At 36.8% G+C, this 26,718-nt stretch overlaps 2 protein-coding genes across 2 annotated transcripts in view; both read left to right on the forward strand.

The window, feature by feature from the left end:
• LOC107748568 (formin-like protein 2) overlaps positions 1-16,735 on the forward strand; it is a 34,404-nt gene extending 17,669 nt beyond the window's left edge. Inside the window, exons 9-25 of the mRNA XM_016563416.1 lie at positions 1,110-1,184; positions 1,295-1,405; positions 1,502-1,651; positions 1,805-1,906; positions 4,044-4,398; positions 6,574-6,765; positions 7,164-7,288; positions 7,840-8,042; positions 8,349-8,583; positions 8,702-8,770; positions 8,854-8,934; positions 9,052-9,181; positions 10,938-11,101; positions 11,221-11,322; positions 11,394-11,495; positions 13,219-13,342; positions 14,883-16,735. Coding sequence (XP_016418902.1) covers positions 1,110-1,184; positions 1,295-1,405; positions 1,502-1,651; positions 1,805-1,906; positions 4,044-4,398; positions 6,574-6,765; positions 7,164-7,288; positions 7,840-8,042; positions 8,349-8,583; positions 8,702-8,770; positions 8,854-8,934; positions 9,052-9,181; positions 10,938-11,101; positions 11,221-11,322; positions 11,394-11,495; positions 13,219-13,342; positions 14,883-14,992 — 2,430 coding nt within the window. The 3' untranslated portion in view covers positions 14,993-16,735. The remainder of the gene's footprint in view (positions 1-1,109; positions 1,185-1,294; positions 1,406-1,501; positions 1,652-1,804; positions 1,907-4,043; positions 4,399-6,573; positions 6,766-7,163; positions 7,289-7,839; positions 8,043-8,348; positions 8,584-8,701; positions 8,771-8,853; positions 8,935-9,051; positions 9,182-10,937; positions 11,102-11,220; positions 11,323-11,393; positions 11,496-13,218; positions 13,343-14,882) is intronic.
• Positions 16,736-18,213: 1,478 nt separating this feature from the next.
• LOC107748576 (ADP-ribosylation factor-like protein 6-interacting protein 6) overlaps positions 18,214-26,718 on the forward strand; it is a 10,784-nt gene continuing 2,279 nt past the window's right edge. The window contains exons 1-3 of the mRNA XM_016563424.1: positions 18,214-18,782; positions 18,903-18,956; positions 19,031-19,163. Coding sequence (XP_016418910.1) covers positions 18,497-18,782; positions 18,903-18,956; positions 19,031-19,163 — 473 coding nt within the window. The 5' untranslated portion in view covers positions 18,214-18,496. The remainder of the gene's footprint in view (positions 18,783-18,902; positions 18,957-19,030; positions 19,164-26,718) is intronic.

Consider the following 26,718-nt stretch of genomic DNA (forward strand, 5'->3'; position numbering starts at 1 on the left):
TATTAATTAAGGAAGCATATATATATATATATATATATATATATATACTGTATATAGACAAAGATTGTAGTACCTTATTTTTAGGATCATTTGGTCCAATGAATAGAACTTCCATTATTAGTGGCATTTGTTCTGGTCTGGAGGAAATAAACAGTTGTGTGTGTTATGCAAAACAATGAAAACAAAAGACCATGTGTCCTAATAATATCACTTGAAGGAAGCATATACAAGGAAAACAACACTGGGCCTAAAACGGAACCTTGTGGCATACCATATTTTACTGTTGTTTGGACAGTTGTCCTTTTACGTACACTCTCACACACACACATACAAGGGATATCAATCTGACAGGTGGGAGCTAAACCAGACCTGTCCACGAATGCCAACAGGATTCTTAAGCTTGTTCAAAAGAGTGGTTCTGTAAAAGCCAGCCATAATAGTATTAGCAGTGAAATACCAAATTTAGAAGACAGAAGTCATTTGTTACTTTGACAGGTAACAAACTGTAGACAGAATATTTGATAAAATTAAAATTATGCATTTTACATAGCGATTGCAAGCAGTTCCTCTTTAAAACAGCACTATGTAGGGCTGCACGATAAATCGAAATGGAATCGAGATCGCGATTCGACAGAAGCTTAAGCAAACAAAAGCAAAAAAAATATTTTTTTATGTATTGTGTTCAACAATTTATATGGATGACATGCATAGTGGAATATGTGTATACAGTACATACACTGGACAGAGGTAGATTGATGTAGCAGTAGTTACAAACAGATTCACAAACTTCATAGGAAATAGAATAATAAAAATCTGCAATACATCAATAAGAAAAGAACATTTCCCACACTTTATAGATCTAATCTTACATGTGTTTTTGCTGCAGCCTATGAATGACAGTATTTCGCTTCAATAATATTTACATTTCCTGATAATAACAAGGAAATAACTGTTTAATAATTGTAAACTTAACCAGACCATAGATATATAATGAATCATATGCATTAACAGAAACTACAGAAACAAAAAGCTACATTAAAGTACCAAAAAGCACAGTGTTGTTTTCTGTGGGTTATTAAAATATAACTTGTGTCGTTTATGTTTCTCAGGTCTGCTCAGAATCCCAAAGGTTTGAGAAATTGATGGAACACTTCAAAAATGAAGACAACAATATTGATTTCATGGTGGGTCTATATCACGGAGTCCTTCCCCTCTCCTCTAGAGTGCCTTTTAAACTGACAAGCTCTCACCACTACTGATGTCAAATCTCATCATCACTCCCTTCATGACTCAGGTGGCGTGCATGCAGTTCATCAATATTGTGGTGCACTCAGTAGAGGACATGAACTTCAGAGTTCATCTCCAGTATGACTTCACTAAGCTCGCTTTGGATGACTATCTGGAGGTATGAAAACTGTTCATAGTACTTAAAGTATCTTCTCTTTACGCTCACTCAGAAACTCACTGTTGTTTACTGTCTGGGGTGTATTTTTGTGCACAGAGGCTGAAGCACACTGAAAGTGATAAACTCAAAGTGCAGATCCAGGCTTACTTGGATAACCTGTTTGACGTGGGGACGCTTCTAGAGGACGCAGAGACCAAAAACGCTGCCCTGGAACGTGTGGAGGAACTGGAGGAGAATCTCTCCCATGTGAGCGAATATTTAGACACCAGTCTGTTTTTCTTGTCTTTTCTAGAACTGATTCCTTGTAGTTTCCTTTTAATTTTCAGGATAATATATATTTACATAATATAATGCAGCATCTTTCCCCTATCTCTTTCTGACTGTTCCTCTTTTTGGCAGATGACCGACAAACTCTTAGAAACAGAGAACGAGGCCATGTCTAAAATCGTGGAACTTGAGAAGCAGTTGATGCAGAAGAACAAAGAGTTGGATGCCGTCCGGGTCAGTATAACAGCACCTGACCTAGAACCCAGATCTATTGTTTGGATCTTATCAATGGTTTATAACAACCTGTCAACATACTATAGCACCACATTTTACTTTTACAGATTTGAATAATATGAAAATGTTAGATTCCCTTTCAAATTATTTCTAGGGCTGACAATTTAACACATTTATTTAGTACTATTTAGTGTCATTTTAGAATTATTAAAGTATTTAAAGTGCCCCTATTATGCCTTTTCGAATATTACCTTTCATGCAGTGTGTCATGTAGCTGTATGTGAGCATAAACTATCTGCAAAGTTGTGAAGCCGACAGTGCACGATAAATAAAGTTATTGTCTATCAAAAAAAAGAGCCGGCTCGCAATCGCCTAAATGAGTCGTCAGGAATTCGAATCTTATTCTGTTACGGCTCTACGTCACGAAGTAACACATTTGCATAATGTCCGCCCACGTTCTACGTCGCCAACTTGCCCGGCCACAAGCTAGCAAAATAGTAAAAAGTAAAATTTCCGTGTGGTTAACATCATGTCGAGAAGACGCTGTATCCTACGCTGTGAGAGTAAATTTGTTTTATCACATCTTATAATTACCACAAGCGTGTTAACACTTGACACTTACCACTCAGAAACGTCCTGCTCCAGTCGTGCTTGCGAATCAGTCTCTTGTCGATCAGCCACTTCAACCGTTATACCATCTTTTCTATGTATTGACAAGTCTCCAGGGCTGTCATTCCGTCAAGGCAATGAGCGTTTCGTTTCCAACACGCGCTGTACGCGGTAGACCAGTCCAGAGCCAATCGCTCTACGGCTCTGGACCAATCACAAAGGACTGCGCCATCTGACCAATCACAGCAGTGAGGGCTCACGGAAAGGAGGGGTTTAGAGAGACTGATTCTTTGAACTGCTTCGCACGAGTCGTTTACGAATCATTTAGAAATGAGGTCAAATTAAATCTATTTTTTGAGAAAACTAACTTTTTGTTTTTTGACCTTGCATGCATGTAAACCTGTTTTAGGAGACTCATAAAACAATATTAGCAACCTTAAAAATGGCATAATAGGGGCACTTTAATAATATTTTGAATTACCCCAACTTACCTTTTATATTCATGTTTTCAGTTTTCATTTAAGTTTTAGTAATCTTATGTACTTTTGTCTTTTTTATATTTGCATTTAACTTTATTTTTATTTCAGTTTTAGTTTTGATCATTTTAGTACTTCAACTTAAATTTATTTTATTTCAGATTGCCTAGGCAAACGTCAAGTTTTTTGTTTTTTTAATAGAATGTTTTATTTCAGCTTTATTTTAATTAACAAAAACATTTTTGATAGTTTTAGCAATAATAACAACACTGGTAAAATTTATATTGCAATTGTGAATCTTTTAAATTGTGAAGTTTTAAATTTGAGATCATGGACACACAACACAGAAGCCATGTTGTCCTATTTGTATAGACGAACAATTTAAAAATTGCATAAACATTGATATATTATTTAATGTCATTAATGGCTAATTTGATCAATGGAGTATATGTTGAATGTCACCTAACCAAACCAGAAAACAGGTCTCATCACATCCTCTTATCTGAGAGTGTGTTTACAGCTGTATGAAATGATGGCGATAATCAGCTAACCTAGCTAGTTGTTTTTTGTTTGTTTGTTTTTTTTAAAGATTTATTTTAGGCATTTTGCCTTTATTAATATAGGATAGTGTAGACCGGAATCAAATTGGGATAGAGAGAGGAGTGGCATCGGGAAAGTTCCTCGAGCCAGGGTTCGAACTCGGAACGCCTGCAACGCAACAGCGTTATATGTTGGCGCACTAGGCTATCGGTACCGACACAGCTAGTTGTTTTTAATGTTAGTGAGAGGAAGAAAAATAATAAGAAAAACTTTTAGATATTAATCTGTATATGTGATGGACATCAGTTATGATTATCTTTGGTAAGTAAAACAGCTCTGTATTTAACAAAGGACATACAAAAGACAAACCAGAAGCAATTCGCAGTTTAAATGTTTCATTGATTGACAAACTATTTTTTTAAAGAACTTCTAGAAATAATATAGCCATGATAACTTTATTCAATAACATGGTATAATTGAATGTATTTCTTGTTAAACGTGAAATTACCCAGGCTGTGTACCGGGACGCCAGCTCGCAAGTTCACATGCTTCGGCGGATAGTTCGTGAGAAGGATGAGACCATTCAGAGGCAGTCCACTCTGGAGAAGAAGATCCATGAGCTTGAGTGCCGAGGCAGTCTCCAGATCCAGGTGAGGGGTGAGGGAGATGGGGAAGGAGACGTGTCTCCGCTGCCGTCACCTCCTCAGCCCATGGCTCTTTCCCCCTGCCCTGAAGCCATGGCTCTGGCCGGAGCCTGTGCTGGGGCAGCGTACAGCTCTGGCAGCACGTCCCAGACCGGCACTCTTCGAGCAATGGCCACACCACCTCCTCCTCCCCCTCCACCACCTCCAATGGCAAGTTCCTCTGGTGAGTAATGGTTTTAACAAATCTGATGGTTCAGTACACATTTAATGAGGGTATAATGAAATGATTACTTTCTACATCTAAAAATGATTAATGTTATGGGTTTTACCCAGTGTGACTGCCATAATTTTAATTAATTGGGGTGGTGTAGCCTCATGGTCTTGGGTTCAAACAGTGCCACTACTTAAATTTACAGGGCCTGAGAACTAAATGTTTATAGGTGGGCCCCCTTCCCACAGGCCCAATGAAAAGTCTGTACCACAGAGGATCTTAATGGGCCCACTTTGTCACAAGACCTGAAACAACATTCCCCTAAAAATGCCCCTGTTGCAATCTCTACAAGGGTTGATCCGTGAGCTATGATGATTATCCATTTTAACTTCAGGTTTCTCCAGTGGGATTGTTTCTGTATTGTGTGTAAAAATTATGGTTGGTTGAATACATAATATACATTATGAATACATTAATAGTTATAAATATATACACTAATGTTAGTTTGAGGTCAAGATTTTTTAAAAGGTTTATGAAAGAAGTCTTTTATGTTCAAGTCTGTAATTTCTTTAAATTAAATTCAATATGTTTCATTTCAAATAAAGAAATGTTTTATGTACATATTATATATATTTTAAAATGCAATTTATTGCTGGGATGGCAAAGCTAAATATTCAGCTGCCATTACTTCAGTTTTTCGTGCTACATGATACTTCAGAAATCATTCTAATATGCTGATTTGGTGCTTGAGAAACATTTCTTATTATTATCCTATGGTTGTAACGATATGCCGGTATGACGGTTTGAACGTGCACAGTTATCATACCGTAAACATTTGCATATCTACGGTTTCAAAAAAATGAATGAAAAAAAATGTCACCTGCACGTACTGTATGCAACTTATTTCCGTCAGCTGCTTCACTCTGCATTCACTTGGCTGCTTACACGCACGTACAGCGGAGAAAATGGCAGAGACAGAGATTATATCTAATCTCCATCCCCGCCGAAAAAAAAAGTTAAAATCTGCAGTATGGGAATACTTCGGATATAAAAAACGAACGCGTGGTTGTCCTTGATGACGGATCCAATTTGCAAACAATGTGGACGCAAAGTGGCTGCAAAAGCAGGCAATACACATCCAACATGTTCGCTCATATTCGCGGACACCATTCCACTGTGCAGATAAAGGCACTAACCGTGGTGTTTTCACCAGAGTTTTTATGGTGTTTGTGGGTACAGTTATTTAAAGAGCCACCAGATATATTAACCTGAACTGATTAAGTAGAATAATGTAAACATCCAAACCAATTATCAGTCTATCTCTTCTAATTAGTTATTCTTTGTTACATGTTGCAATTCTGTTAAAGGGGTCCTATTATGCTCTTTTACAAAGTCTTGATTTTGTTTTTGGGGTGTACTAGAACAGGCTCTCATACTAGGTTGTTCGAAAAACACATAATTTTTCACATATTTTACATTATTACAACACCTCTCTCCCCAGTCTGGCATGAACGGCTCGAATAGTTCCTGTATCAAGTGAAGTCCCGCCTTCTGAAATACGAAATGTGTTGTGATTGGTTAGCTGGGCCAGTGTGTGCTGTGATTGGTTAACTGGGTCAGTGTGTGTTGTGATTGGTTAGCTGGGTTAGTGTGTGTTGTGATTGGCAGCACTCGGCGGCTGGTCGGGAAATGTCATGCCCATTACCGTCTGCGAGCTTCAGTGTAAATATTGCGTCAAAATCAAATCAATTTGAGCTCGATTTAAACCCGGATGATTGTAACCACTCTAAGTTCGTCTGCCTTGGGAAAGCTAGCGTGTCTCCTACATAGTGATAACACTCGTTGCCTTCTCTAGTGCAGCTCAACCAGATCTTGTCCCATTCGTCGATATTTGTGATATCACAAATCCTGGAAAATATGCGTTGTAGTCCAAACGAGTTGTTCGTTGTAGTTTTTGAAAAGTGATTTCTGTTAAATAAAATATCTCCTTTTGAAGTGGACTTTGAGCTTTGTAACTTTGCAGATCTTTTTTATGCTCAAACAGCAACATTACAGACTAACTAAAGTTGAAAAAGTGAAAAAGCATAATAGGACCCCTTTAAGTGGATACAGATGTGCTCAATCTTGCTGTCTTCAATTAACTATTTAATTGTTAGAGGTTCACATATTCTCTCTCTTCTCTTGTAGTTCCCAACGGGCCATCGGCAGCTCTCGCTGCTCCACCACCGCCGCCGCCTCCACCTCCTCCTCCTCCTCCTCCCCCACCTCCTGGACACTCTATTGAGATCTCTGCTCCTTTACCCCCACCTCCTCCTCCTTGTGCTCCTCCTCTCCCAGGAAGCGGCACGCCAACTGTCATATTCAACTCTGGCTTGACAGGTATGTATGTGTATGTGATTATTTCAGTGTGATTTTTTTTAATTGTCTGTTTTAAGTCATATTATTTTTCCTTGAAATAATTTTCCAAGCTCTTGTGGATTTTGGATTTTTAGAAGCATTTTCTGCTTTCTCTTTCTAGACATTTGTGCTTTATAACTCTCTAAACATTTGTTTATATCTACTCTCTTTTTTCCTGCTCTCAAAGATGGACCAATCAAGCTCTTCTGTAGGTTTCCTGATATTTGTCATGGCCACCATTTAACTGTCCTGATCTAGTCATATTATGTGTTGTGTGTCTTTGCTTAACACGTTATCATGTATTCTTGTGATTGCATTCTTTTTAATCTCATTGAGTAGTTGTTTTGGTAGTCACAGAACACTTTTTTTTTTCTTGACAGCCGTGAAAATTAAAAAGCCAATCAAAACCAAGTTCCGCATGCCAGTGTTCAATTGGGTGGCTCTGAAACCAAATCAGATAAATGGCACCGTCTTCAATGAGATCGATGACGAGAGGATCTTAGAGGTATTTGTCTGCAGCACATCACATGGTGTGAAATGTGTGATCTCTATCAACTCTGCATGTATTACACCGCCAAGCTGGTCTACTTGATTATCATGTTCCTGTTTTGAGTTGCTGCTACATATTAGGAAGATGCCAGATGGTGTTTATTGCTCAGTTCAGTTTCAGCTCATTTTTTAAAATATATTCTGTAACTGCTGCTACTAAAATTGCAAGAAACGACACATACAGAAAGTCAAACATCAGGGCCCTTGGCGGTTCATTGTACTTCAATAATCTGACACAGTTCCAGAGGGGAAAAAAATGTAGACTGATGTTGGCTGAAGACCAGAACGAGCCATGTTTCTGGATGTGAAGGGGTTAAGAAAAGTAATTTTGGAGGCAGAGCAAGAACATTTTGATAAAACAATATGAAGAAAATGTATTTGAAATAACCAATGACCAGGAAGTGTTGTCTGTATTCCATGTTAACTGTGGTGACTGGTAATGTTTTCGAACACCAAGTTCTAGGAGTGCTGTGGATTACAACTTTATTAGAATGCTTTTGTTTGCAGGATTTAAATGTGGATGAGTTTGAAGAAATGTTCAAGACCAAAGCCCAGGGCCCTGCTGTCGACATGACCATGCAAAAGCAGAAGGCTCCTCAGAAGGGTCCCAATAAAGTATCACTACTGGAGGCCAACAGGGCCAAAAACCTTGCCATCACGCTCCGCAAGGCAGGGAAGAGCCCAGAAGAGATCTGCAAAGCAATCCAGACGTAAGTTCCCCCTTTGCCTTTAATATCAAAATAAAGATGAACCATATTCTCTGAGATGATGTTTACAAAACTGTGGGATTGCTCTTGTTCATCTGCTTGTTATAACATCAGTCAGTTCTTGTTCTGCTGTTTTTTGTTTTGTGTTTTGTTTTGTTTTGTTTTGATTTGTTTTGTTTTTGTTTTTGTTTGATTTGATTTGGTTTTTGGTTTTGTTGATTTTGTGTTGTTTTGGTTTTTGTTAATGTTGATTTTTGAGGTTTGTTTTTTTTGAATGGCACTCTGATAATTTTCTCTCACCTCCCTCAGGTTTGACCTACGTACAGTGCCTGTGGATTTCGTGGAGTGTTTGATGCGGTTCATGCCAACTGAAAGTGAGGTGAAGATGCTCCGCCAGTATGAGCGGGAGCGACGGCCAATGGACGGGCTCACTGATGAGGACCGGTTCATGATGCTCTTCAGTAAGATTGAAAGGCTGCCACAGCGGATGACCATCATGGCCGTCATGGGCAACTTTAACGATAGCCTGCAGATGCTCACACCGGTAAGGTGGAATGAGAACAAGAGGAATAATATCAACATTATTAATATTAATATCAACAAAGATCAATCTAAAATGCATTTATACATTTGTCTGTTTGCTGTTGCTGTTTTTCCTACAGCAACTGCATGCTATCATAGCAGCATCTGTATCCATAAAATCATCACAGAAATTAAAGAAAATCCTTGAGGTAAGCCAAAATAACTTTAATGTCACACAGTTTCTTGCCGTTTTAGAGCCTTACTTGTAATTATGTGATATCTCTCTTTTCAGATCATTTTGGCCCTTGGGAACTACATGAACAGTAGTAAGAGAGGAGCCGTTTATGGCTTCAAACTTCAGAGCTTGGATTTGGTAACTTATGCACTTTTTGTCATTATTAAAACCGTGCACTTTTTGTCATTATTAAATTTATTCTGACATTATTAACATTATTAAGTTTTATTATAATACTATATTTCCTGCCTTTAGCTGTTGGAGACCAAGTCCACAGACAGGAAGCAGACACTTTTGCACTACATAGCCAATGTGGTGAAGGAGAAATATCCTGTTGTATGCGTTTTTTACAATGAGCTGCACTACATTGAGAAAGCTGCTGCAGGTAAGTCTCCATCAACCCTGAAAATATATTTAAAATGTACTAATTAGAAATTGTTAATTATATTTCTAAATTAGTGCCTAACTATTTTTTTTTAGTTATATCAAAATAAAGATGAACCATATTCTCTGAGATGATGTTTACAAAACTGTGGGATTGCTCTTGTTCATCTGCTTGTTATAACATCAGTCAGTTCTTGTTCTGCTGTTTTTTGTTTTGTGTTTTGTTTTGTTTTGATTTGTTTTGTTTTTGTTTTTGTTTTTGTTTGATTTGATTTGGTTTTTGGTTTTGTTGATTTTGTGTTGTTTTGGTTTTTGTTAATGTTGATTTTTGAGGTTTGTTTTTTTTGAATGGCACTCTGATAATTTTCTCTCACCTCCCTCAGGTTTGACCTACGTACAGTGCCTGTGGATTTCGTGGAGTGTTTGATGCGGTTCATGCCAACTGAAAGTGAGGTGAAGATGCTCCGCCAGTATGAGCGGGAGCGACGGCCAATGGACGGGCTCACTGATGAGGACCGGTTCATGATGCTCTTCAGTAAGATTGAAAGGCTGCCACAGCGGATGACCATCATGGCCGTCATGGGCAACTTTAACGATAGCCTGCAGATGCTCACACCGGTAAGGTGGAATGAGAACAAGAGGAATAATATCAACATTATTAATATTAATATCAACAAAGATCAATCTAAAATGCATTTATACATTTGTCTGTTTGCTGTTGCTGTTTTTCCTACAGCAACTGCATGCTATCATAGCAGCATCTGTATCCATAAAATCATCACAGAAATTAAAGAAAATCCTTGAGGTAAGCCAAAATAACTTTAATGTCACACAGTTTCTTGCCGTTTTAGAGCCTTACTTGTAATTATGTGATATCTCTCTTTTCAGATCATTTTGGCCCTTGGGAACTACATGAACAGTAGTAAGAGAGGAGCCGTTTATGGCTTCAAACTTCAGAGCTTGGATTTGGTAACTTATGCACTTTTTGTCATTATTAAAACCGTGCACTTTTTGTCATTATTAAATTTATTCTGACATTATTAACATTATTAAGTTTTATTATAATACTATATTTCCTGCCTTTAGCTGTTGGAGACCAAGTCCACAGACAGGAAGCAGACACTTTTGCACTACATAGCCAATGTGGTGAAGGAGAAATATCCTGTTGTATGCGTTTTTTACAATGAGCTGCACTACATTGAGAAAGCTGCTGCAGGTAAGTCTCCATCAACCCTGAAAATATATTTAAAATGTACTAATTAGAAATTGTTAATTATATTTCTAAATTAGTGCCTAACTATTTTTTTTTAGTTGAAGCTAAAATATAAATATTAGATTAAAAAAAAAACTTAAATGAAAATTCGAAATGCTGCCTTGGTAACTAATGGAAATAAAATAAGTTTGAGATAAAGTACTGAAATAACTAAAACTGAAATCAAAACAAATTAAAACTAAATAGAAATATAAAAAAATAAAAATAAAAGTGACAAGCACATAAAAAAATCACTGATACTTAAATAAAAAAGAATACAGTATAATTCAAAGTTAATAAATTATATAATAATACATAAATAATACTAAAATAGCACTTTCTAAATACATTTTAAAATGTTCTTAGGTCTCACATTAACAGAAAGAAATACAAAAAATGTTGTCCTCTAATATTCATTTTTTGCTCTAATATGCTAATATGTTATCTGGTTGATTCTACAGTAAGTTTGTTTTTGACTGTGGATCTCATTATTCCCATGTTGCAGTCTCACTGGAGAATGTTCTCCTGGATGTGAAGGAGCTACAGAGAGGTATGGATCTGACCAGAAGAGAGTACAGCATGCATGGCCACAACTCCCTGCTCAAAGACTTCATCCATCACAACGAGGCCAGACTGAAGAAGCTCCTGGATGATGCTAGGATTGCACAGGTAGAAAAAAGAAGGCTGTAGGGTATTGCGGTTAAAAATCTGAGCTGGTAGTGGTAAGGCTGTAGGTTTGAATCTCATGAGGGATAATCTATGTTAATGTGGCTTGCATGTAATTACAGGATGCCTTTGATGATGTTGTCAAATTCTTCGGGGAGAGCCCCAAGACCATGCCACCCTCTGTGTTCTTCCCGGTGTTTGTTCGCTTCATCAAGTCCTATAGGGTGAGTCTATCAGTGCATCAATTTCCTCTTTGTTCACACAAGGCCCAGATCTAATTTGTCATTGTTTTCAGCAAGCGGATGAAGAGAACGAGCAGAAGAAGAGGCAAGAACAGCTGATGATGGAGAAACTTCTGGAACAGGAGGCTATGATGGAGGAGCACGAGAATCAACAGGTATGATGAGATGAGAGCTGTAGTAGAGCACACTAGGGCTGGATTGAAAATATCAGTTTCTCGATTTTTATCAGTTCTCATTTTGATGAACCAATAATGATTCTTAAATCCCAAAAAATGATCTTTTACTTTATGCTGTTTTCAGTTGGTGTGTAAACAAGACTTTACACACACATTTTATAGCATGCCTTCCATCCAACAAACTATTGATTGAAACTGTCAGATTTCAAATTCTGTCAATTTTATTATGAAATTCGAACAATAAATACCATTTTGGCACTCTTTAATGTGATGTGATAGATCGCTGTAGCTAGATCGCTGTAGCTGCCTTAGTTCAAGCAAAGTGCCATGCACATAAACTGATCCTCTCTTCCTTTTTACTACTAGTTACAGCACAGAATAAACATAAATGAACATGAGAAGTTTGAAAAATACAGTACAACATACTAAAATGTATCATGTATATTGTAATCATACAACCAAGTGTTTCAACTTGAAAGCCGTCAATAAAACAGCTTGTAAATGTAACGTTACATTTACTTCGGGAAAGCCATTCAATGATCATAGCTTGATAGTTAACTACAAAAATTAACTTTAGAGAGAGCATTTTGCTAAATATATGTATTATATTATATAATCGTTACATTTTTACTTACCTTGTTCTCAAATATTTAATGTACACTACCGTTCAAAAGTTTGGGATCAGTAAGATTTTTAATATTTTTTACCAAAGTTTCTTGTGCCCATCAAGGCTGTATTTGTTTGATCAAAAATACAGAAAAAAAAACTGTTATTTTGTGAAATATTATTGCAATTTAAAATAACAGTTTCTATTTTAATATACTTTAAAATATAATTTATTCCTGTGATGCAAAGCTGAATTTTCAGCATCATTACTCCAGTCTTCAGTGTCACATGATCCTTCAGAAATCACTCTAATATGCTGATTTATTATCAGTGCTGGAACAGTTGTGCTGCTTCATGTTTTTTGGAACCTGTGACACTTTTTTAAGGATACTTTTATGAATACAAAATTAAAAAAAACAGCATTTATTCAAAACGGAAATCTTGTGTTACAATATACACTACTGTTCAAAAGTTTGGAGTCAGTAAATTTTTTTTCTTTCTTTACATTTTTTTTCTGTATTTTTGTTAAAATACAGCCTTGATGAGCACAAGAGACTCCATTAAAAAAACATAAAAAATCTTACTGATCCCAAACATTTGAATGGCAGTGTATGTTTGAATAAATCAGTATGTTTTGAACAGCCACCATTTAAATATTTATATTTTTAATTATTTAAAAAAATATTTATAAAAAAACAAATTGTAGTAGAAATATAATTATTGTTATTTTTTAAAAAACTTGTGCAATTGAAATGTTTGTATACAAATAATTTAATTTTAATCTTTAATATTATAGTAATGTACCAACTGACAGAATTCCCTGTATAGTTTACAGCATTAGTTTTTAGTTAATAGAGAAGTTTGTCCTTAAGCTGACATGTACTGTAGCTGAATCAATATCGAATCGAACTGAGATCAGAATTGAATCAAATCGCAAGCTTGTGAATTGAAATCAAATCGAATCATGCGATTTGTGTCAATACCCTGCTCTAGAGGGCACTACAATGTACATTAAAGAAATATTAAGTGTGAAGATTACGTCAGAACTGTGTGCACTAACTTTGATCTATCATTTATTAATTTGCACAAACTCCAGTCACCATCTCACAAGGGCAAGCGGCAGCAGCAGGGGCTGATTGCGGAGTTAAGGAAGAGACAAGGCAAAGATAGCCGCCACGTCTACGAAGGCAAAGATGGAGCCATTGAGGACATCATTACGGGTAAGAACGCTGCCGGATGCAAGCCCGAACAGATTCATTTGATTGTACGTACGTCAGATGAATCTGTTTTCCTAAGTGTGTATTGGTCTTGTTCTTTTGATAGTAACAGTAGACGTACAGTAGTAGTAGACGCCATGCTGTTTAGCCGTACTGGAGTTTAGAGGCTTGAAGTTTCTGTCTGATTCTGTGCTTTTTCTAGAGCTTCTAGCTTTTGGTGTTTCTGTGTTGTGATTGGCTATTATTTTGCTGCAGTGCTGAAGACCGTCCCCTTTACCGCACGATCTGCCAAACGTGGCTCGCGGTTCTTCTGTGACCCCGCCCTCTCCGAGGACTTCCATTACTAAACTAAATTCTGTCCCCTCAGAAAGGTGCCTTTAAGTCTGTATCTTCTTCACTCATCTCCCAGTCATTCCCTCCATCCTTCTCTCTATATGTTTCTTCATTTGTTTACCATTCACCTGGATAAGGGCATTAAATACAGGATGGAAAGTGAATTCTATGCATAAAAATGCATGCCTGCCTTCAATAATTTCTCTGTTTTGCATTTTGTTTCCTGCACTATTGTGTTCCCTCCCATTGAGTAAAATTTCTCTTGGTAACCACCTTACAACATATCATGACTTATCAGAGGGATCTGAATTGTAGGGATGCACTGATATTACAATTCTGTCTGATATTATAAACTGATAATATTTTGTTGTAGTTGAAAACGGATAAATATACTATTCTGTTTTATCTGAATAACTTAAAACATCAAAAACAAAAATCGGCCATTTTAAATGCTCTAATTAAATTTAGGCATCGCAACATTACAATGTCCAATATGAAGAATGAATATTGCCTTTTTTCATTTGCTTAAGATTACATCTAACCGTTTATTAAAATATTGCTGTTTTGTAGAGATTAACTTCACTGTCCTGTCAATCTAAAAACAGGGAAAATAAATAGTTCAATATTCAGTATCAACCAATACTAAAATATATTAAAATGTCATGTGTAAAATATTAAAATATTATTTTATATATATTTATATATATATATAATATATATATATATTTTCAATTATAGATAGATAGATAGATAGTATCAACCATTATATCCAATATCAACCTATACCTTTAAATGGTGGAGACCGATAAATGGGCAATATTAAAATATTCAATTGTGTTAAAAAATTATTAAATTATTAGTGTGTTGTAAAGATTAACTTTTCCATAACCATAATGAAAAAGTAGGGGAAATGAGTATGCCCACTTATATATTCAGTATCAGCCGTTATATCAAACCTATACTGATAAATGGTATAGACCGATAAATGGCCAATATTAAACTATTGCATTCCATTTTGCAATTGGTTTCTGAAACACCCAAAGACAAATATGGTACCGAAATATTGTGCATCCTTACTAAATTGATCTAAAACTAACCAAACATTCACACACCGGCCTGTTTTGTACCCATCTTTGGCCCCGTCTCATCCATATCTGCAGGCCCAGACTAGTTGTGTTCACTTTGTAATGGTTTACATGTTTGTCTTCAGACCTGCGCAGTCAACCCTTCAGACGGTCCGATGCCCTGAGGAGGAGTGGGAGAAGGAACTTGGAGGTACAACACCTTCAGCTACGCAACATGGAGATCACCACCTGCTAACCAAGCTTGATCAACTTTTAAGGACAGAAGGTGGGCCAGTGACACTACTGAAAAAAAAGAACAGAAAATAGCACACTTAGAACAACGGAAGGATGGATAAATGTGACATTGAACACTTCTGTTTACCTGGGATCTGGCATCTCGATTTAATGGACTGTTTTAAAGAAAGCAAGATGAAGAAAACATGAAGTGTAGAGTGTTGTAGGGTGACCATATTTTAGTTTTCAAAAGTACATATTTTACAGTCACTGTTATGCATATTGATTTTAAACACAGCTAAAAGGCTTCCTACCAGTGGTCATCCTTCACAAAACGTAACTTCTACCACCGTTTTAGCATAGGTAGAATGCAAAATGTTTTGAAACAATTGAACAATACAAGCATTTCAGTCAAATGTAATTTATGCAATATTTCAAATCTTTAACCCACGGGAGAAAATCAACCCACCGCAACTGTTTAAAATCAGCCCAGTTCCGTGCAAAAAAATGTGGATTTGGCAACCCTGCATCCAACACGAGCTACATCCAAAATGATTTAAATACTCCACATATTGATAGCGACTCCTTGATGCATGAAAATTATATTCGATATTAGAATGTTTGCGGGAGCAGGCTGTAATAGTCAGAAATTGGGAGCAGGATTAAGAAAACAGTCCCGTGCAGGGCTTTAATACAAAAATGCACACAATGAATGGTGACTGTAGAAAGCAAAAGCTGAATCCCGGACATTTCGGGCGATTTACAAAACATTTTTTTAGGTCCAAAAAGAGGACATGTCCGGGGAAAAGAGGAGGTATGGTCACCCTAGTGTTGGATGCAATGTGGATTCTACAAATGGACATTAGGAAGAAGATTGTGGTTTTTATGTTTAACTATTTAGTTTTGTGACATTGTGTATTATGTACAAGACAGAGCAGAAATGCCAAAGTCCTTGGATTGGCCCACCACTTTTCATTTTCATTGTCATTTAACCGCTGGTTCTAAAACTTCAAACTGAGCAGCTTTTTCTGAGGGGAAGATTTACAAGATGCACTTTTAATATTTTTTTTTTTTTTGTACTTTGATCATCTTAAAACTGAACTTTTGATTAAAAAACAAGATGAAGTGCGAGAGGGAGATTCGATCTTAAGCTGGACTTGATACTGTAATGCTATTGAGGATTACTCTTCTTTGCGGACTGAAAAATAACATGAAATGTTGAGAAAATGTTTACTACCAAGCATTCACAACCAGTGTGACATTGTATGTACAATACATCTCATTTTAATCACAGACTTGCTCTCCTACTGGTTTTATCTCATGTGACATTTGTGAGCTGTGGAAAAGAGTTTGCAGTTTTTTTTAAAACGAAGACATTTCATTGGACAAAAAAAAGTCTTTTTTTTTTAAATGTACAGATATTTTGCTACAAAATTGAGCCTCTTATTTTTTACATTGTTCATCCATTGTGGTGCTATACATATTGTTGAAACAAACCAACTTGTCCTGCAGTATCACTGGAATGTTATTAACTTTTATGTTGTTTAGTATGACAGTATTATTTAATCTGATGGTGAAGACAGTGAATCAACTTACTCTGTGACCTAAATTGCTCTCTCATCACTATTGTTGCATATGGTAAATGTCTGTGGTTGCACGTAACACTTGAAAGCTTGAACAGACACTAGTGGCACATATAACTTTTTTCTACTTTGATCTCTTTAACTGGAATCAGTGGTTGTGTGCAAATAAAGCAATGACACCAGCACCATTAAAAACAGTGATTCTTTTGTGTGGTCGATGCAAGAATTCATTTTTATTTTACTGAAAATCTGGATTGACAAGTGAGGACATTCAGTGATAAATGCAATAGTGTGCTGCTGGAGCTACTTGAAAATAAAAGTGGTGTGGGCACCTAATGCTGCCACAAGGTGGTAGCAACCCCTTGTTTTCAGGGATCTTGGCCATCTCTTTTTGGCCCCAGCTCCATGGAACAGGCATTTATACTAATAAACATGGAAAGATTACAGTTAGTAATTTATTTAAACTATATTATTTTATTAAAACTTTTTAATTATTCTTTTTTTTAAAAGTGCCTATTTCTGTGGCAACACTATTGCTGTGATCTGCAATACTAAAAATGAAATGAAAATAATACACAAAATGACAGTAATATTTTGCTATATGTTGTAAAAGAAGGGAGATACGTTCAGCATAAATTATCTGATAAAATGCTTCAAAATACTTGAACGGTGAAACTTAGACCCTCATTTTTCAAATATGTGATGAACAATGCTTTCCTTTCTGTATTTAAAAAATGTATGTACATAAAGAGCAATAGGTGAATCATCTAATTTTCAACCACTTCAGTTCAACAGTTTCACCAGGTCACAGTGGGTTACCTATATCCTGTCGGCTGGCTAATGGACATCACACAAGGTTGGGGACCAGTTCACGATGCAGAACTAAAGAGGAGAAAGATAAAAGCTGACAACTCCTCACGCTATGGAGAACGTGGGCAGACTTCCCAACTGCCACTGTCAGAAACTTTTAAGAGTGCTGAAGAAGTGTTCCATGAAAGAACTGTGATAAACAGAAGTGAAATCATACAATAGATAAGTGTTTACAGTGAAAATTACTCAAAAAATGTAAAAACGTACTCAAGTAATTAACAGAAGCGTTTATCCAAAATGAACAGACTATAACGATTGTAACATATTTCTGAAAATTGATTAGATGACATTTAACTTGAAATATTAAGTTGTTTTTCAGTTATGAACTTCTGTAAGAAAAAAAAAAAGAATAAACTCAAGCAAAACACATGAGCTAAAAAAAAATATGTATTCATGTAAGTAATATTTCATTCATAATTTAATTTTTCTTTCACATTATCTCTTACAACAGTGACAAAGTCAAATCAGTCTGTGGTCAGTCTGCATCAAATTATTGTTTTTATATATATAAATATCACTGGAGCACTGAATCCCAAAAGCAATAAGAAAATACTTTTGACGTTCGTTACATGAAATTAAATTAAAGCAGGAGTATCATTAATAACACCAACCAGTCTGAATTAAAACAGTTCTGTGTGCTAAAGATTTACAATGTGTAACAACTCAAGTACTTTTGTTTATTGACGGTTATCACATCCAATCGTATGGTCGTATTGCATGGGTCGTCGATAACGATTGGACAACACGATAATGTAGGCGGTGCTTCACAAATACGGAAGCAGCACAAACCGCGATGTTTTGAAACTATTCAACGTTTGACAATTTTCAAATTACTACACATTGTGTTCAGCGAAATCCGCTTTTAAATCAGTTGTATTTCTTGTTGAACTGTATAAAACGTATTTAACATGCATTGTACAAATCGAGTGAAATTAATCATTTGAAAAGTGAGATTTACTAGCGTGCTAACTAACTAGCCAGTTGTCTAGGAAACGGAAACGCGCAAACTAAAAACGCAGGATGTGACTCACTAGCCAACAATTTCAACTTAAGAAACTCTTTTCTTGGCGACCATGCTGCGGTTTGCCAGAGACAAAGACGGCCAGTCTTTAGACATTTATTCTGATGATGAAGATAATGCTGCATTAGCAGGAAGAACAAACATGTCGGAGGAAACGAATGCAGCTTCACGTGAAAGCAGCGAGATCCGCAGCGCAACGCCTGGGCGGCTACCCTTACGCCAGCTGTACTGGAAAGACACACACCTGTGGCCCGCTCGATTAGTCGCTGTGCTATGCAGCGTAGTCGTCGTCTCATTTATCGCTGTGCTAATCTCCTTTTTGTACATCGTATTAAAAGGTAAAACAAATTCATATCTATTTCTCGGAACCCTTCTCATGAAGTTCAAGCATGTGCAGTGCCTAAATATATGCATTATGCATATATGCTTAATTGGATTAATAATTATTTAATCTATAGATCTAAGAACAGAGAGGATAACCATTGAAGATGGATCAGAAGTGAGACTCCTGGGTAGGTCCAAATTAGACGTAGTGTATTGTAACATAGTGGCTGCATGTTGTAAATCAGGACTTTTTTTCTTGCAGGTTTTTGGAGTATTTTGGTGTTGTCTTCTGTGGCTGGAATTCTTTGTTGCAGCTTCTCCTGGACCCTAACATACTTTGACTCCTTTGAGCCAGGAATGTTTCCCCCAACTCCTCTTTCTTCAGCCAGACTCAAGTGAGCCTGTTTTATCTCATTGCACAATTAAATCAACAAACCTTATTCTCTAAAGCACAACCATGTAGCACACTGTCCATTTTTTTTGTTCCCAATAAAGAGTTCTGCTCATAATTTTGCATACCCCTTGCAGAATATGCAAGATGTTGATCATTTTAGCAAAATAAGGGGGAATAAAAATTGCATTTTATTTTTTAGTACTGTCCCGAATAAGCTATTTAACAGACTGTATTAAGATTCAAGTGTGTGTAACATTCACTGATGTTCAAGATGGCAACATTCTGAAGCTTCTGAAGTTACTAAATGGAAAAAATACTTTAAATAAAATGTATCTTTAAACAAAATAAGACAAATGTACAAACCATTGTCTATTAAAGTTTAAATCCCATAGCTCTTTATTCTTGAGAATCAGTACATCTTTTCACCTTTTGTGATAGTTGTATATCAGTCCCTCAATGGTCCTCAGTGTGAAAAGATAGATCTCGAAATCCTACAGTCACTGTTGGTAAGACCTGGAGGATTTTTCTAAAGAGCAGTGGACAGTATAACTGCTCAGGATAAACAAGGGGCATGAACATCTATCACAAAACATAAAACATTTTTTTGGTCACCGAGGTAAAAACACACAATATTAGGGTGTGTAAACATTTGAGCTGGTTCATTTTTGTAAATTTGTTTATTATTTTGTCTTATGGACCATGTAAACATCTGTTATGTGAAACCACTTATTCAGGACAGTTCTAAATAAAAGTAATTATTATATTCAAGTTATTTCCTGTCTACTAAGACACCTCCATGTGGTCAATTTCTCATGGCACCATAGATGTATTCCATGGATTGCATCTGATGGACCGATAGTAGTCATTAAATATTTGCCTGGGTATCTAGAAAGCTCACCTGAATTTGTTCTAGATCATTAGAACTGACCTTATGGTGCTTTGGAAACCTGTAAGAGGGACCTTTATACAAAAACAATGTGTGTTTAGGCATTACCTGTTTGGGTGGCAAACTACCTTCAGTTTCAAGAAACACATCATTTTAATTTTCCAATTCAAACTGATCTTTGGTAAAGGCTCCATGTTTGTTACTGTTCAAAAGCAATCAAAAGAATTAAAAGCAAAAAATAAATAATTTTAAGTCCACCCTAAAGAAATCAGAAGAAACTTCTCAGAAATGACAAAGTTGACATTCATCTGCAGTAGGCAGAAAAACTCAGTTTCCAAGTAGAAGCGATCATCCAATCACTTCACACCAGACTCACCCATTATCATGCTAGTGAGTTAATTTACTGCTGCGGCACCTGCGACAGTCATCTCACTGATCCTGTGAGCACTATTCATTTATTTCAGTCCTTGATGTCTGATTGTCTCTACAAGTAGCTTTTTTTCTCCCATGGCCAGTTCTGCTCAGTAGTGTAATAGCCTGAGAGAGTACAAGAGTTATAGGAACATGTTATCAAGGCTATTCCTCTGGTCTGAGGTTATTCACCCATTTTTCCTATTTTGTTTTTAGCTGTCAGTGACTTAGAAGCTTGTCAGCTGGTAAAATAGAAAATTGTTCCTATCTCTTTGTGCTGGTTCGACTCGCCCGGGCGAGAGCACAGACTCTGAGAAGAACAGAAAAGCAATTTTCCTGTAATTGCTTTTCATCTTCAGACCTGAATACTTGCACCAAGCGGAACATTCAAAAACTGTCCCAGAATTGGTCCTCAGGGATTTCGTGTGGCTCCAAGCCCCATCAAATATGCCTAAATGTCCTTTACCCCAACTGCTAATGCTCTTGGAGAAGTGAGTGGCGAGCGGAATTTGCCTAAACTTTTTAGTATTGCTTTTTGCAAAGTAATTGACTTTCATTTAGCTGGCTTTTTTTTTTTTTTGGAGGGGTGGGGATTAGTTCACTCAACAAATGAAAATTCTGTCATCATTTACTGACCCTCATGTCATTAGAAACCTGAGAGATTTCAAACTCTCCATTGAAAGTCCACAGCAAAACTTTGATACTTCAAAAAGTTCGTAAAAAGAGATGGTAAAAGTAATCCATATGAATCAAGTGGTTTTAATTGAAATCTTCTGAAGACATGATCACTTTATGATGAACAGATTTAATTTAGGTGTTTATTTGCATATAAACATTGAGCAATGCACATACATAGAGAACATCAAATATGGTAAATATGGCAAATATGCTTGTCTGACACAAGAACCAATGAGGTTTGTTGTCGCGTGTCACGCAAGCATGTTTGAGCCTCCACAAGAACCAGTGAGGTTTCTTCTTGCACGTTAAGCAAGTACAGTTACAAAGTGCCTCTTCATAAGACTTATAAACCGCTTGATTTATATGGATTTCTTTTACAAACTGAAGCATCACATTTTTGATAGCATGGACTCTTAATGGAGGGACTTTCCATTTGTAGAATAATTCAGATTTCTATTAATGGTAAGGGCAAATCTTCGTGACTGTGTTCCCTTTTGCTACATATGTCTGAGCTGTTAACAGGAAGCGTTAACCACCGAAAGAATGCCACAACCAACTCCGTAATGTGCATAATGGAGCTGGTGAAACCCTAGATACTGTTTCGTCTCCATGGTTAGTAAGTAAACTAACTGACACCGAGGAAAAATAATGAACGTGGGTGCAGATATAGAGCATTAGTCACACTCCCTCAGTGGTTTACCTACTGCATAAATGAGGAAGTGTTTGGAAGGTGTGATGAATTGCTGTTAGCCCATCTGATTGTTCTGTTGTATTTCCACTGTGACCTTAGTACTTCTGACATTTATTACCAGAAGCTTTGTGTACACAAGGTAGGAGGCACGTGTACAGCGAGGGATGCCGTGACAAGCTGTTGCCATTTTTTTGCCACAGATTTAATATACTTTGATATTACCTCAATTTAGATTTAATGATCCAGTCATGAGGAGAACTAAGCTTTGAAAGACTTCAGAGGACAGCCAAATGATAACATCCTCTAATGAATATTGAACGGTGACCTAAAACTGAACTAAAAATGACGCAGCCTAACATAGTATGGAACAAAGTTTGTAGCAGAGCTCTTTAAAGTTGTTTCTCAACTCCAATTAATTCATGCTGGATGGCACCCCTTGAACTTTTCATTCATATGAGATGGTGAAAAAACAGGGAGCCAGCTGGAACGTGTCCCCTCTGCTAACTTTGAGTTTGCAAATGAGTTTAAGGCTGTGCTCCAATTTATGAATCTATAAGCCAGCTTCTGATTGGCTGTTTGAGAGGAACGTTATTGATTGTGTCTGGAGGCATGGCGATAAAACCCAGGGTCACTCCATCGCTAAGCGAGTTGGTTATCTAATCACACAGCGGTGCTTTGACGATGTCTGTACTAAACCCAACTTACACAGCTGGCTCAGAACGCAAACAGGCTATCGACCAGCTAGCAGCCGGATGGGGTGTTATTGACTGACCCCCACGGAACTGTGACTGGGTCTGCTTGTTCCTTCACGCTTGCATAGCTCCAGTTCACCAGCACAAAACAGCAGTGGTCGACACACTCTGTCATATTGGCATTCTCCATGTCAGTTTTCACTGTATGTCGCCGCGCCGCTCTAGAAATTAGCCTCTTGCATTATCCTCAGATGACTCGGATGCTAATAGAAGCTTTCCTCTTTTGTTTCCAGATACGCACACACTTATTAGTATAAGGCACCCATCACTTTGTTTCCATAGAAACCCAACCTTTCAATCTTTGGGTGCATATGGTGGTCACAGTCAGTTGTTTGTGGTTCTGTCTCCAGCAGATAAGCTTTACATTATGTGCCTCCGTTGTAGGTGAGGTTCAGGGAGTTCACGCCACAACAATTGATTTGCTGAATTAACTGGCTAATAGAAATTAGTTTGGTCTCTTTTGGTGCTTTGGGTTTTTAGTTGTGTCGTTCCCTGATTAGATCTCACATCTGTGTATTATCTGAATGGATGGCCTTAATTATAATCATCTCCCAAACTGTTTTTCCCCATTGATTTGTTGGGAAATGCTTGGCTCACTAATGTTCCATGTCAAGGCTGCTGTCTGTCTAAATTGTGTCATTAAGTCTGTTTTGTCTTTGGGATGGATGAACCTTTCCTGGCTTTAACAGACGGAAGCTGATAAGAGCCGTATCTGAGAATGTGATATGTCTGGTTGAGATTTATCATTGAAAATGAGCCTTATATGTCATGGCCAAGTCCAGCTGATGTAATTCAGAAATCTGCTTGTTAATTTTGGTGCCATGCGGCGTGCGCCACGGTTTCCGAGTCCAACCGCTGTATCAGGTCATAAAAGCAAACAACAAAGGGTGCTAATATATACTCACAGTGTGTAACACTACCAAAAAATCATGATCCTATCCCTTGTCTCCATAGCGCAATGTTAGTTGGCCAGACAGTGATTCATTTTTTATGAATCGTTAAAATATTGGTGCCCAGGACACCGTGAGCCTGGAGTATTTATCCTTAGCTTATTTGTGGCATTAAATATGTATCGCTTATAAATGGCTGTTATGGTAATATTCTCAATTGAAACAAAGTGGAAGCATTGAGCTGGAAACCGTATTCAATATGTTACGACTTAGCAAGTGGATAACCTAAATGATGCGTGTTTGTTTGTTTCTTGTTTTGTTTTTTTACAATAGAAAATATGAGAGTGCCATTTGGGTAATGACAAAATGTCTTTTTAAATAGATGTGCCAAGTTCTCAGAAATGTGGTTTCATATGGTTTTGGAAAAACAACCAAAAAAAAAAACTATACTGTTTTTAAGAGAACTTTAGATTTAATGACAAAAATGTCACGTGGTGTAACCATCAAAAAGTAAAAATCTGTTTCTTTTTAAAATATACTTTCAAGTTAAATAGTTTTTTTTTAACAAATGTCATGAATTATGTAATCAATCATAAAAATCTTGCACTTGCACCATGTGACATTTTACAACCTGATCTCTTTCTTTGTTACACAAATTTTAAAAGATGTATTGACCTTGACAGTCATGAGGGGGTCTGCAGAGGTCCTCTTTTTTTCTGTTTCTGCATGTTGGTGGCACCACATAACTTTTTTGGTCACACCACAAATTTCTTCTGGTGGAATGTCATTTTTGAAAGTAAAAAAATAACAATATTAATAAACTGTGAAGAATTTTAGATAAAATAATAATAAAAATATTTTTCCTCTTTCTTCATTATGATATCAGGGCATGATATTGTATCATTCTGACATTTTTTAATTTATGCCAACAAAAAACTTCAAACTTCTGAAATTAAAAACACGATCATTTTAGAAGAGGTGTATTCTACTTGCTCATTCTAAAAGTCTATGTATGCATTATTTGCATTTTGAATGCATTCTTAAATAGATTAACTGAACAAAAAATTAACAATTTGTCACATTGGTGCAGATTTGTGCTCTTGAACCTGCTTCTCTAAAAGCATGTTCAAATTAGCCATTAAAGAGGACTCCTGGGAGTGGATAACATGGGACATCTGGATGCCTCATAATGGGATTTTTATGGGCCTCTGCACTCACTAGAGTAGAGTAATGGCCAGCTGATATGATCAATGCGCTTGTCTATGTTCCATACACAGTCTTCAGTTTTGTTTGTTCCGTGTGCTTTTAAACTTTCTGCATTAGAGTTAGACACCTCTAGAGAGTAACAGACTGATTGAGTGATAAAATAAAAAGTGTTATTACATCATGTAGCTGTACAATTAATCAGATAAATAATTTAGATTATTATAACAGCTGTTATGATTACAAGTGTATTGATTACAGTACCTCATACACAGTACCGTCGCAAAGGCTGTACCAAGTGTGCGACCGCACAGGGCCTTGCACCTCTAGAGGGCCTAGCTCCTGGCCTGCATTTTATGTCGTTTATGTCTAATTTTTATTACTGTTTTTCCACCCATTTTGTCCTTTGAAAGACTAAAATAGTCATAGCTGATAGACAGTATAAGACTCTGTGTATAAGAATGAGTAAAGCTGTTTGTTGTTAGGATGACAAAAAGTTTTAAAAGTTAAACTTTTAGGCTGGTCTGCCTCAGTGGTCCAACAGTGCTCGTCAATGTCAAAATGATCGAAATAGCCAATCTAATCAAAGAAGGCGGATCTTACTGTCACTGTCACAACGCAACGAGAGTTTGTGGAAAGATGTAAGTAGTGTTGTATTAGAAAACTGTTTTACGATAGAAATGTTCAGCGACTGACAGTAATAGACTATCTAGTGATGCAAACTACTCAAAGTTTTATGAAATTTCGCCGTTTTGAATTGAAGATATGCGATCATGATTCATGTAAATCATAAATGAACGTGACGAGACGTTTGCGTTTTCGACTATTAGACATACGAATAAGAGTGAACGTGCACATTTTACACACACACACACACACACACACAAAATTGCAGAGGGCCTCGCACGTCAACTTCGCACAGGGCTTTGCACCCCTCTTACGACAGCCCTGCTCATACAGTACTTCCATTGCATCAGAGGTTTCTATTTACAGTGTGGATTTTGCAGCAGCTGAGCATTGTAACAATTTACAGATGTCAGTTGTGCACAAGAATTCAAGAGATGTTTTTAAACTGATTACTTAAGAATCAAAGTGAAAAGCATTATGGTTGATTTACAAAAAAAGCATTAACAATCCCATTATGATCATCAAGGCACAGACACATTGTAAATTATATCATCACAGCATAAACTGCTTCGTTAATTATATTGAAGATTTTGTGGAAGTCCAGACCTAAGTAGTAGGCCTGAACAAAAGGCTGGAATGCACTACACGACTTTTCCCGAGATTTGCAGACTAGAGGAGTCAACTCCAGTTGCCAAACATCAAAGCCAGTCTCCAGAGTCTTGGCACTTGACAGAGTGCCACAAAACTATTGTGACAATTTGTGAGGTGTATGATGGGCTTCAGATTGTGATTCATCCAGCCAGAGGATATCAGGCATGTTGGATATTTTGAGACAATGTTATACTGTTTCCATAAATGCTACTCCTAGCAACAATTTTTGCATGAGTTTGTTGTGTTCAGAACGACTTTAAAGACTGGTTGTATGTGATTTGTGTCAGTCGTTTAGTATATGATGTTCTCAGGAACTATTTACATAGTCAGCAGGTGTATGCTGTCTAGTCTGAAAAAAAAATCTGAAGATGTTCAGATTTTAATGTTCTAGTGTATTCCAGCCTTAAAAGATCAAAAAGTTGCCTAAATCTGTACATCTGCTGTAACTGCTTTAATAATACGAGAACTTTCTTGATTTCGAAGTATAATTTATGATCATGACTTAATTTTCTCGTGATCTCGACATAACGAGTTGTTTTCTCGTGATCACGGCTTAATTTTCTCATGATCTCGACATAACGAGTTGTTTTCTTGTGATCTTGACATAACGAGTTGTTTTCTCGTGATCATGACTTAATTTTCTCGTGATCTCGACATAGCGAGTTGTTTTCTCGTGATCTCGACATAGCGAGTTGTTTTCTCGTGATCTCGACATAGCGAGTTGTTTTCTCGTGATCTTGACATAACGAGTTGTTTTCTCGTGATCA

The sequence above is a fragment of the Sinocyclocheilus rhinocerous genome, unplaced genomic scaffold (assembly GCF_001515625.1).
Source record: "Sinocyclocheilus rhinocerous isolate Xijiao unplaced genomic scaffold, SAMN03320098_v1.1 scaffold349, whole genome shotgun sequence".
Lineage (NCBI taxonomy): Eukaryota > Metazoa > Chordata > Actinopteri > Cypriniformes > Cyprinidae > Sinocyclocheilus > Sinocyclocheilus rhinocerous.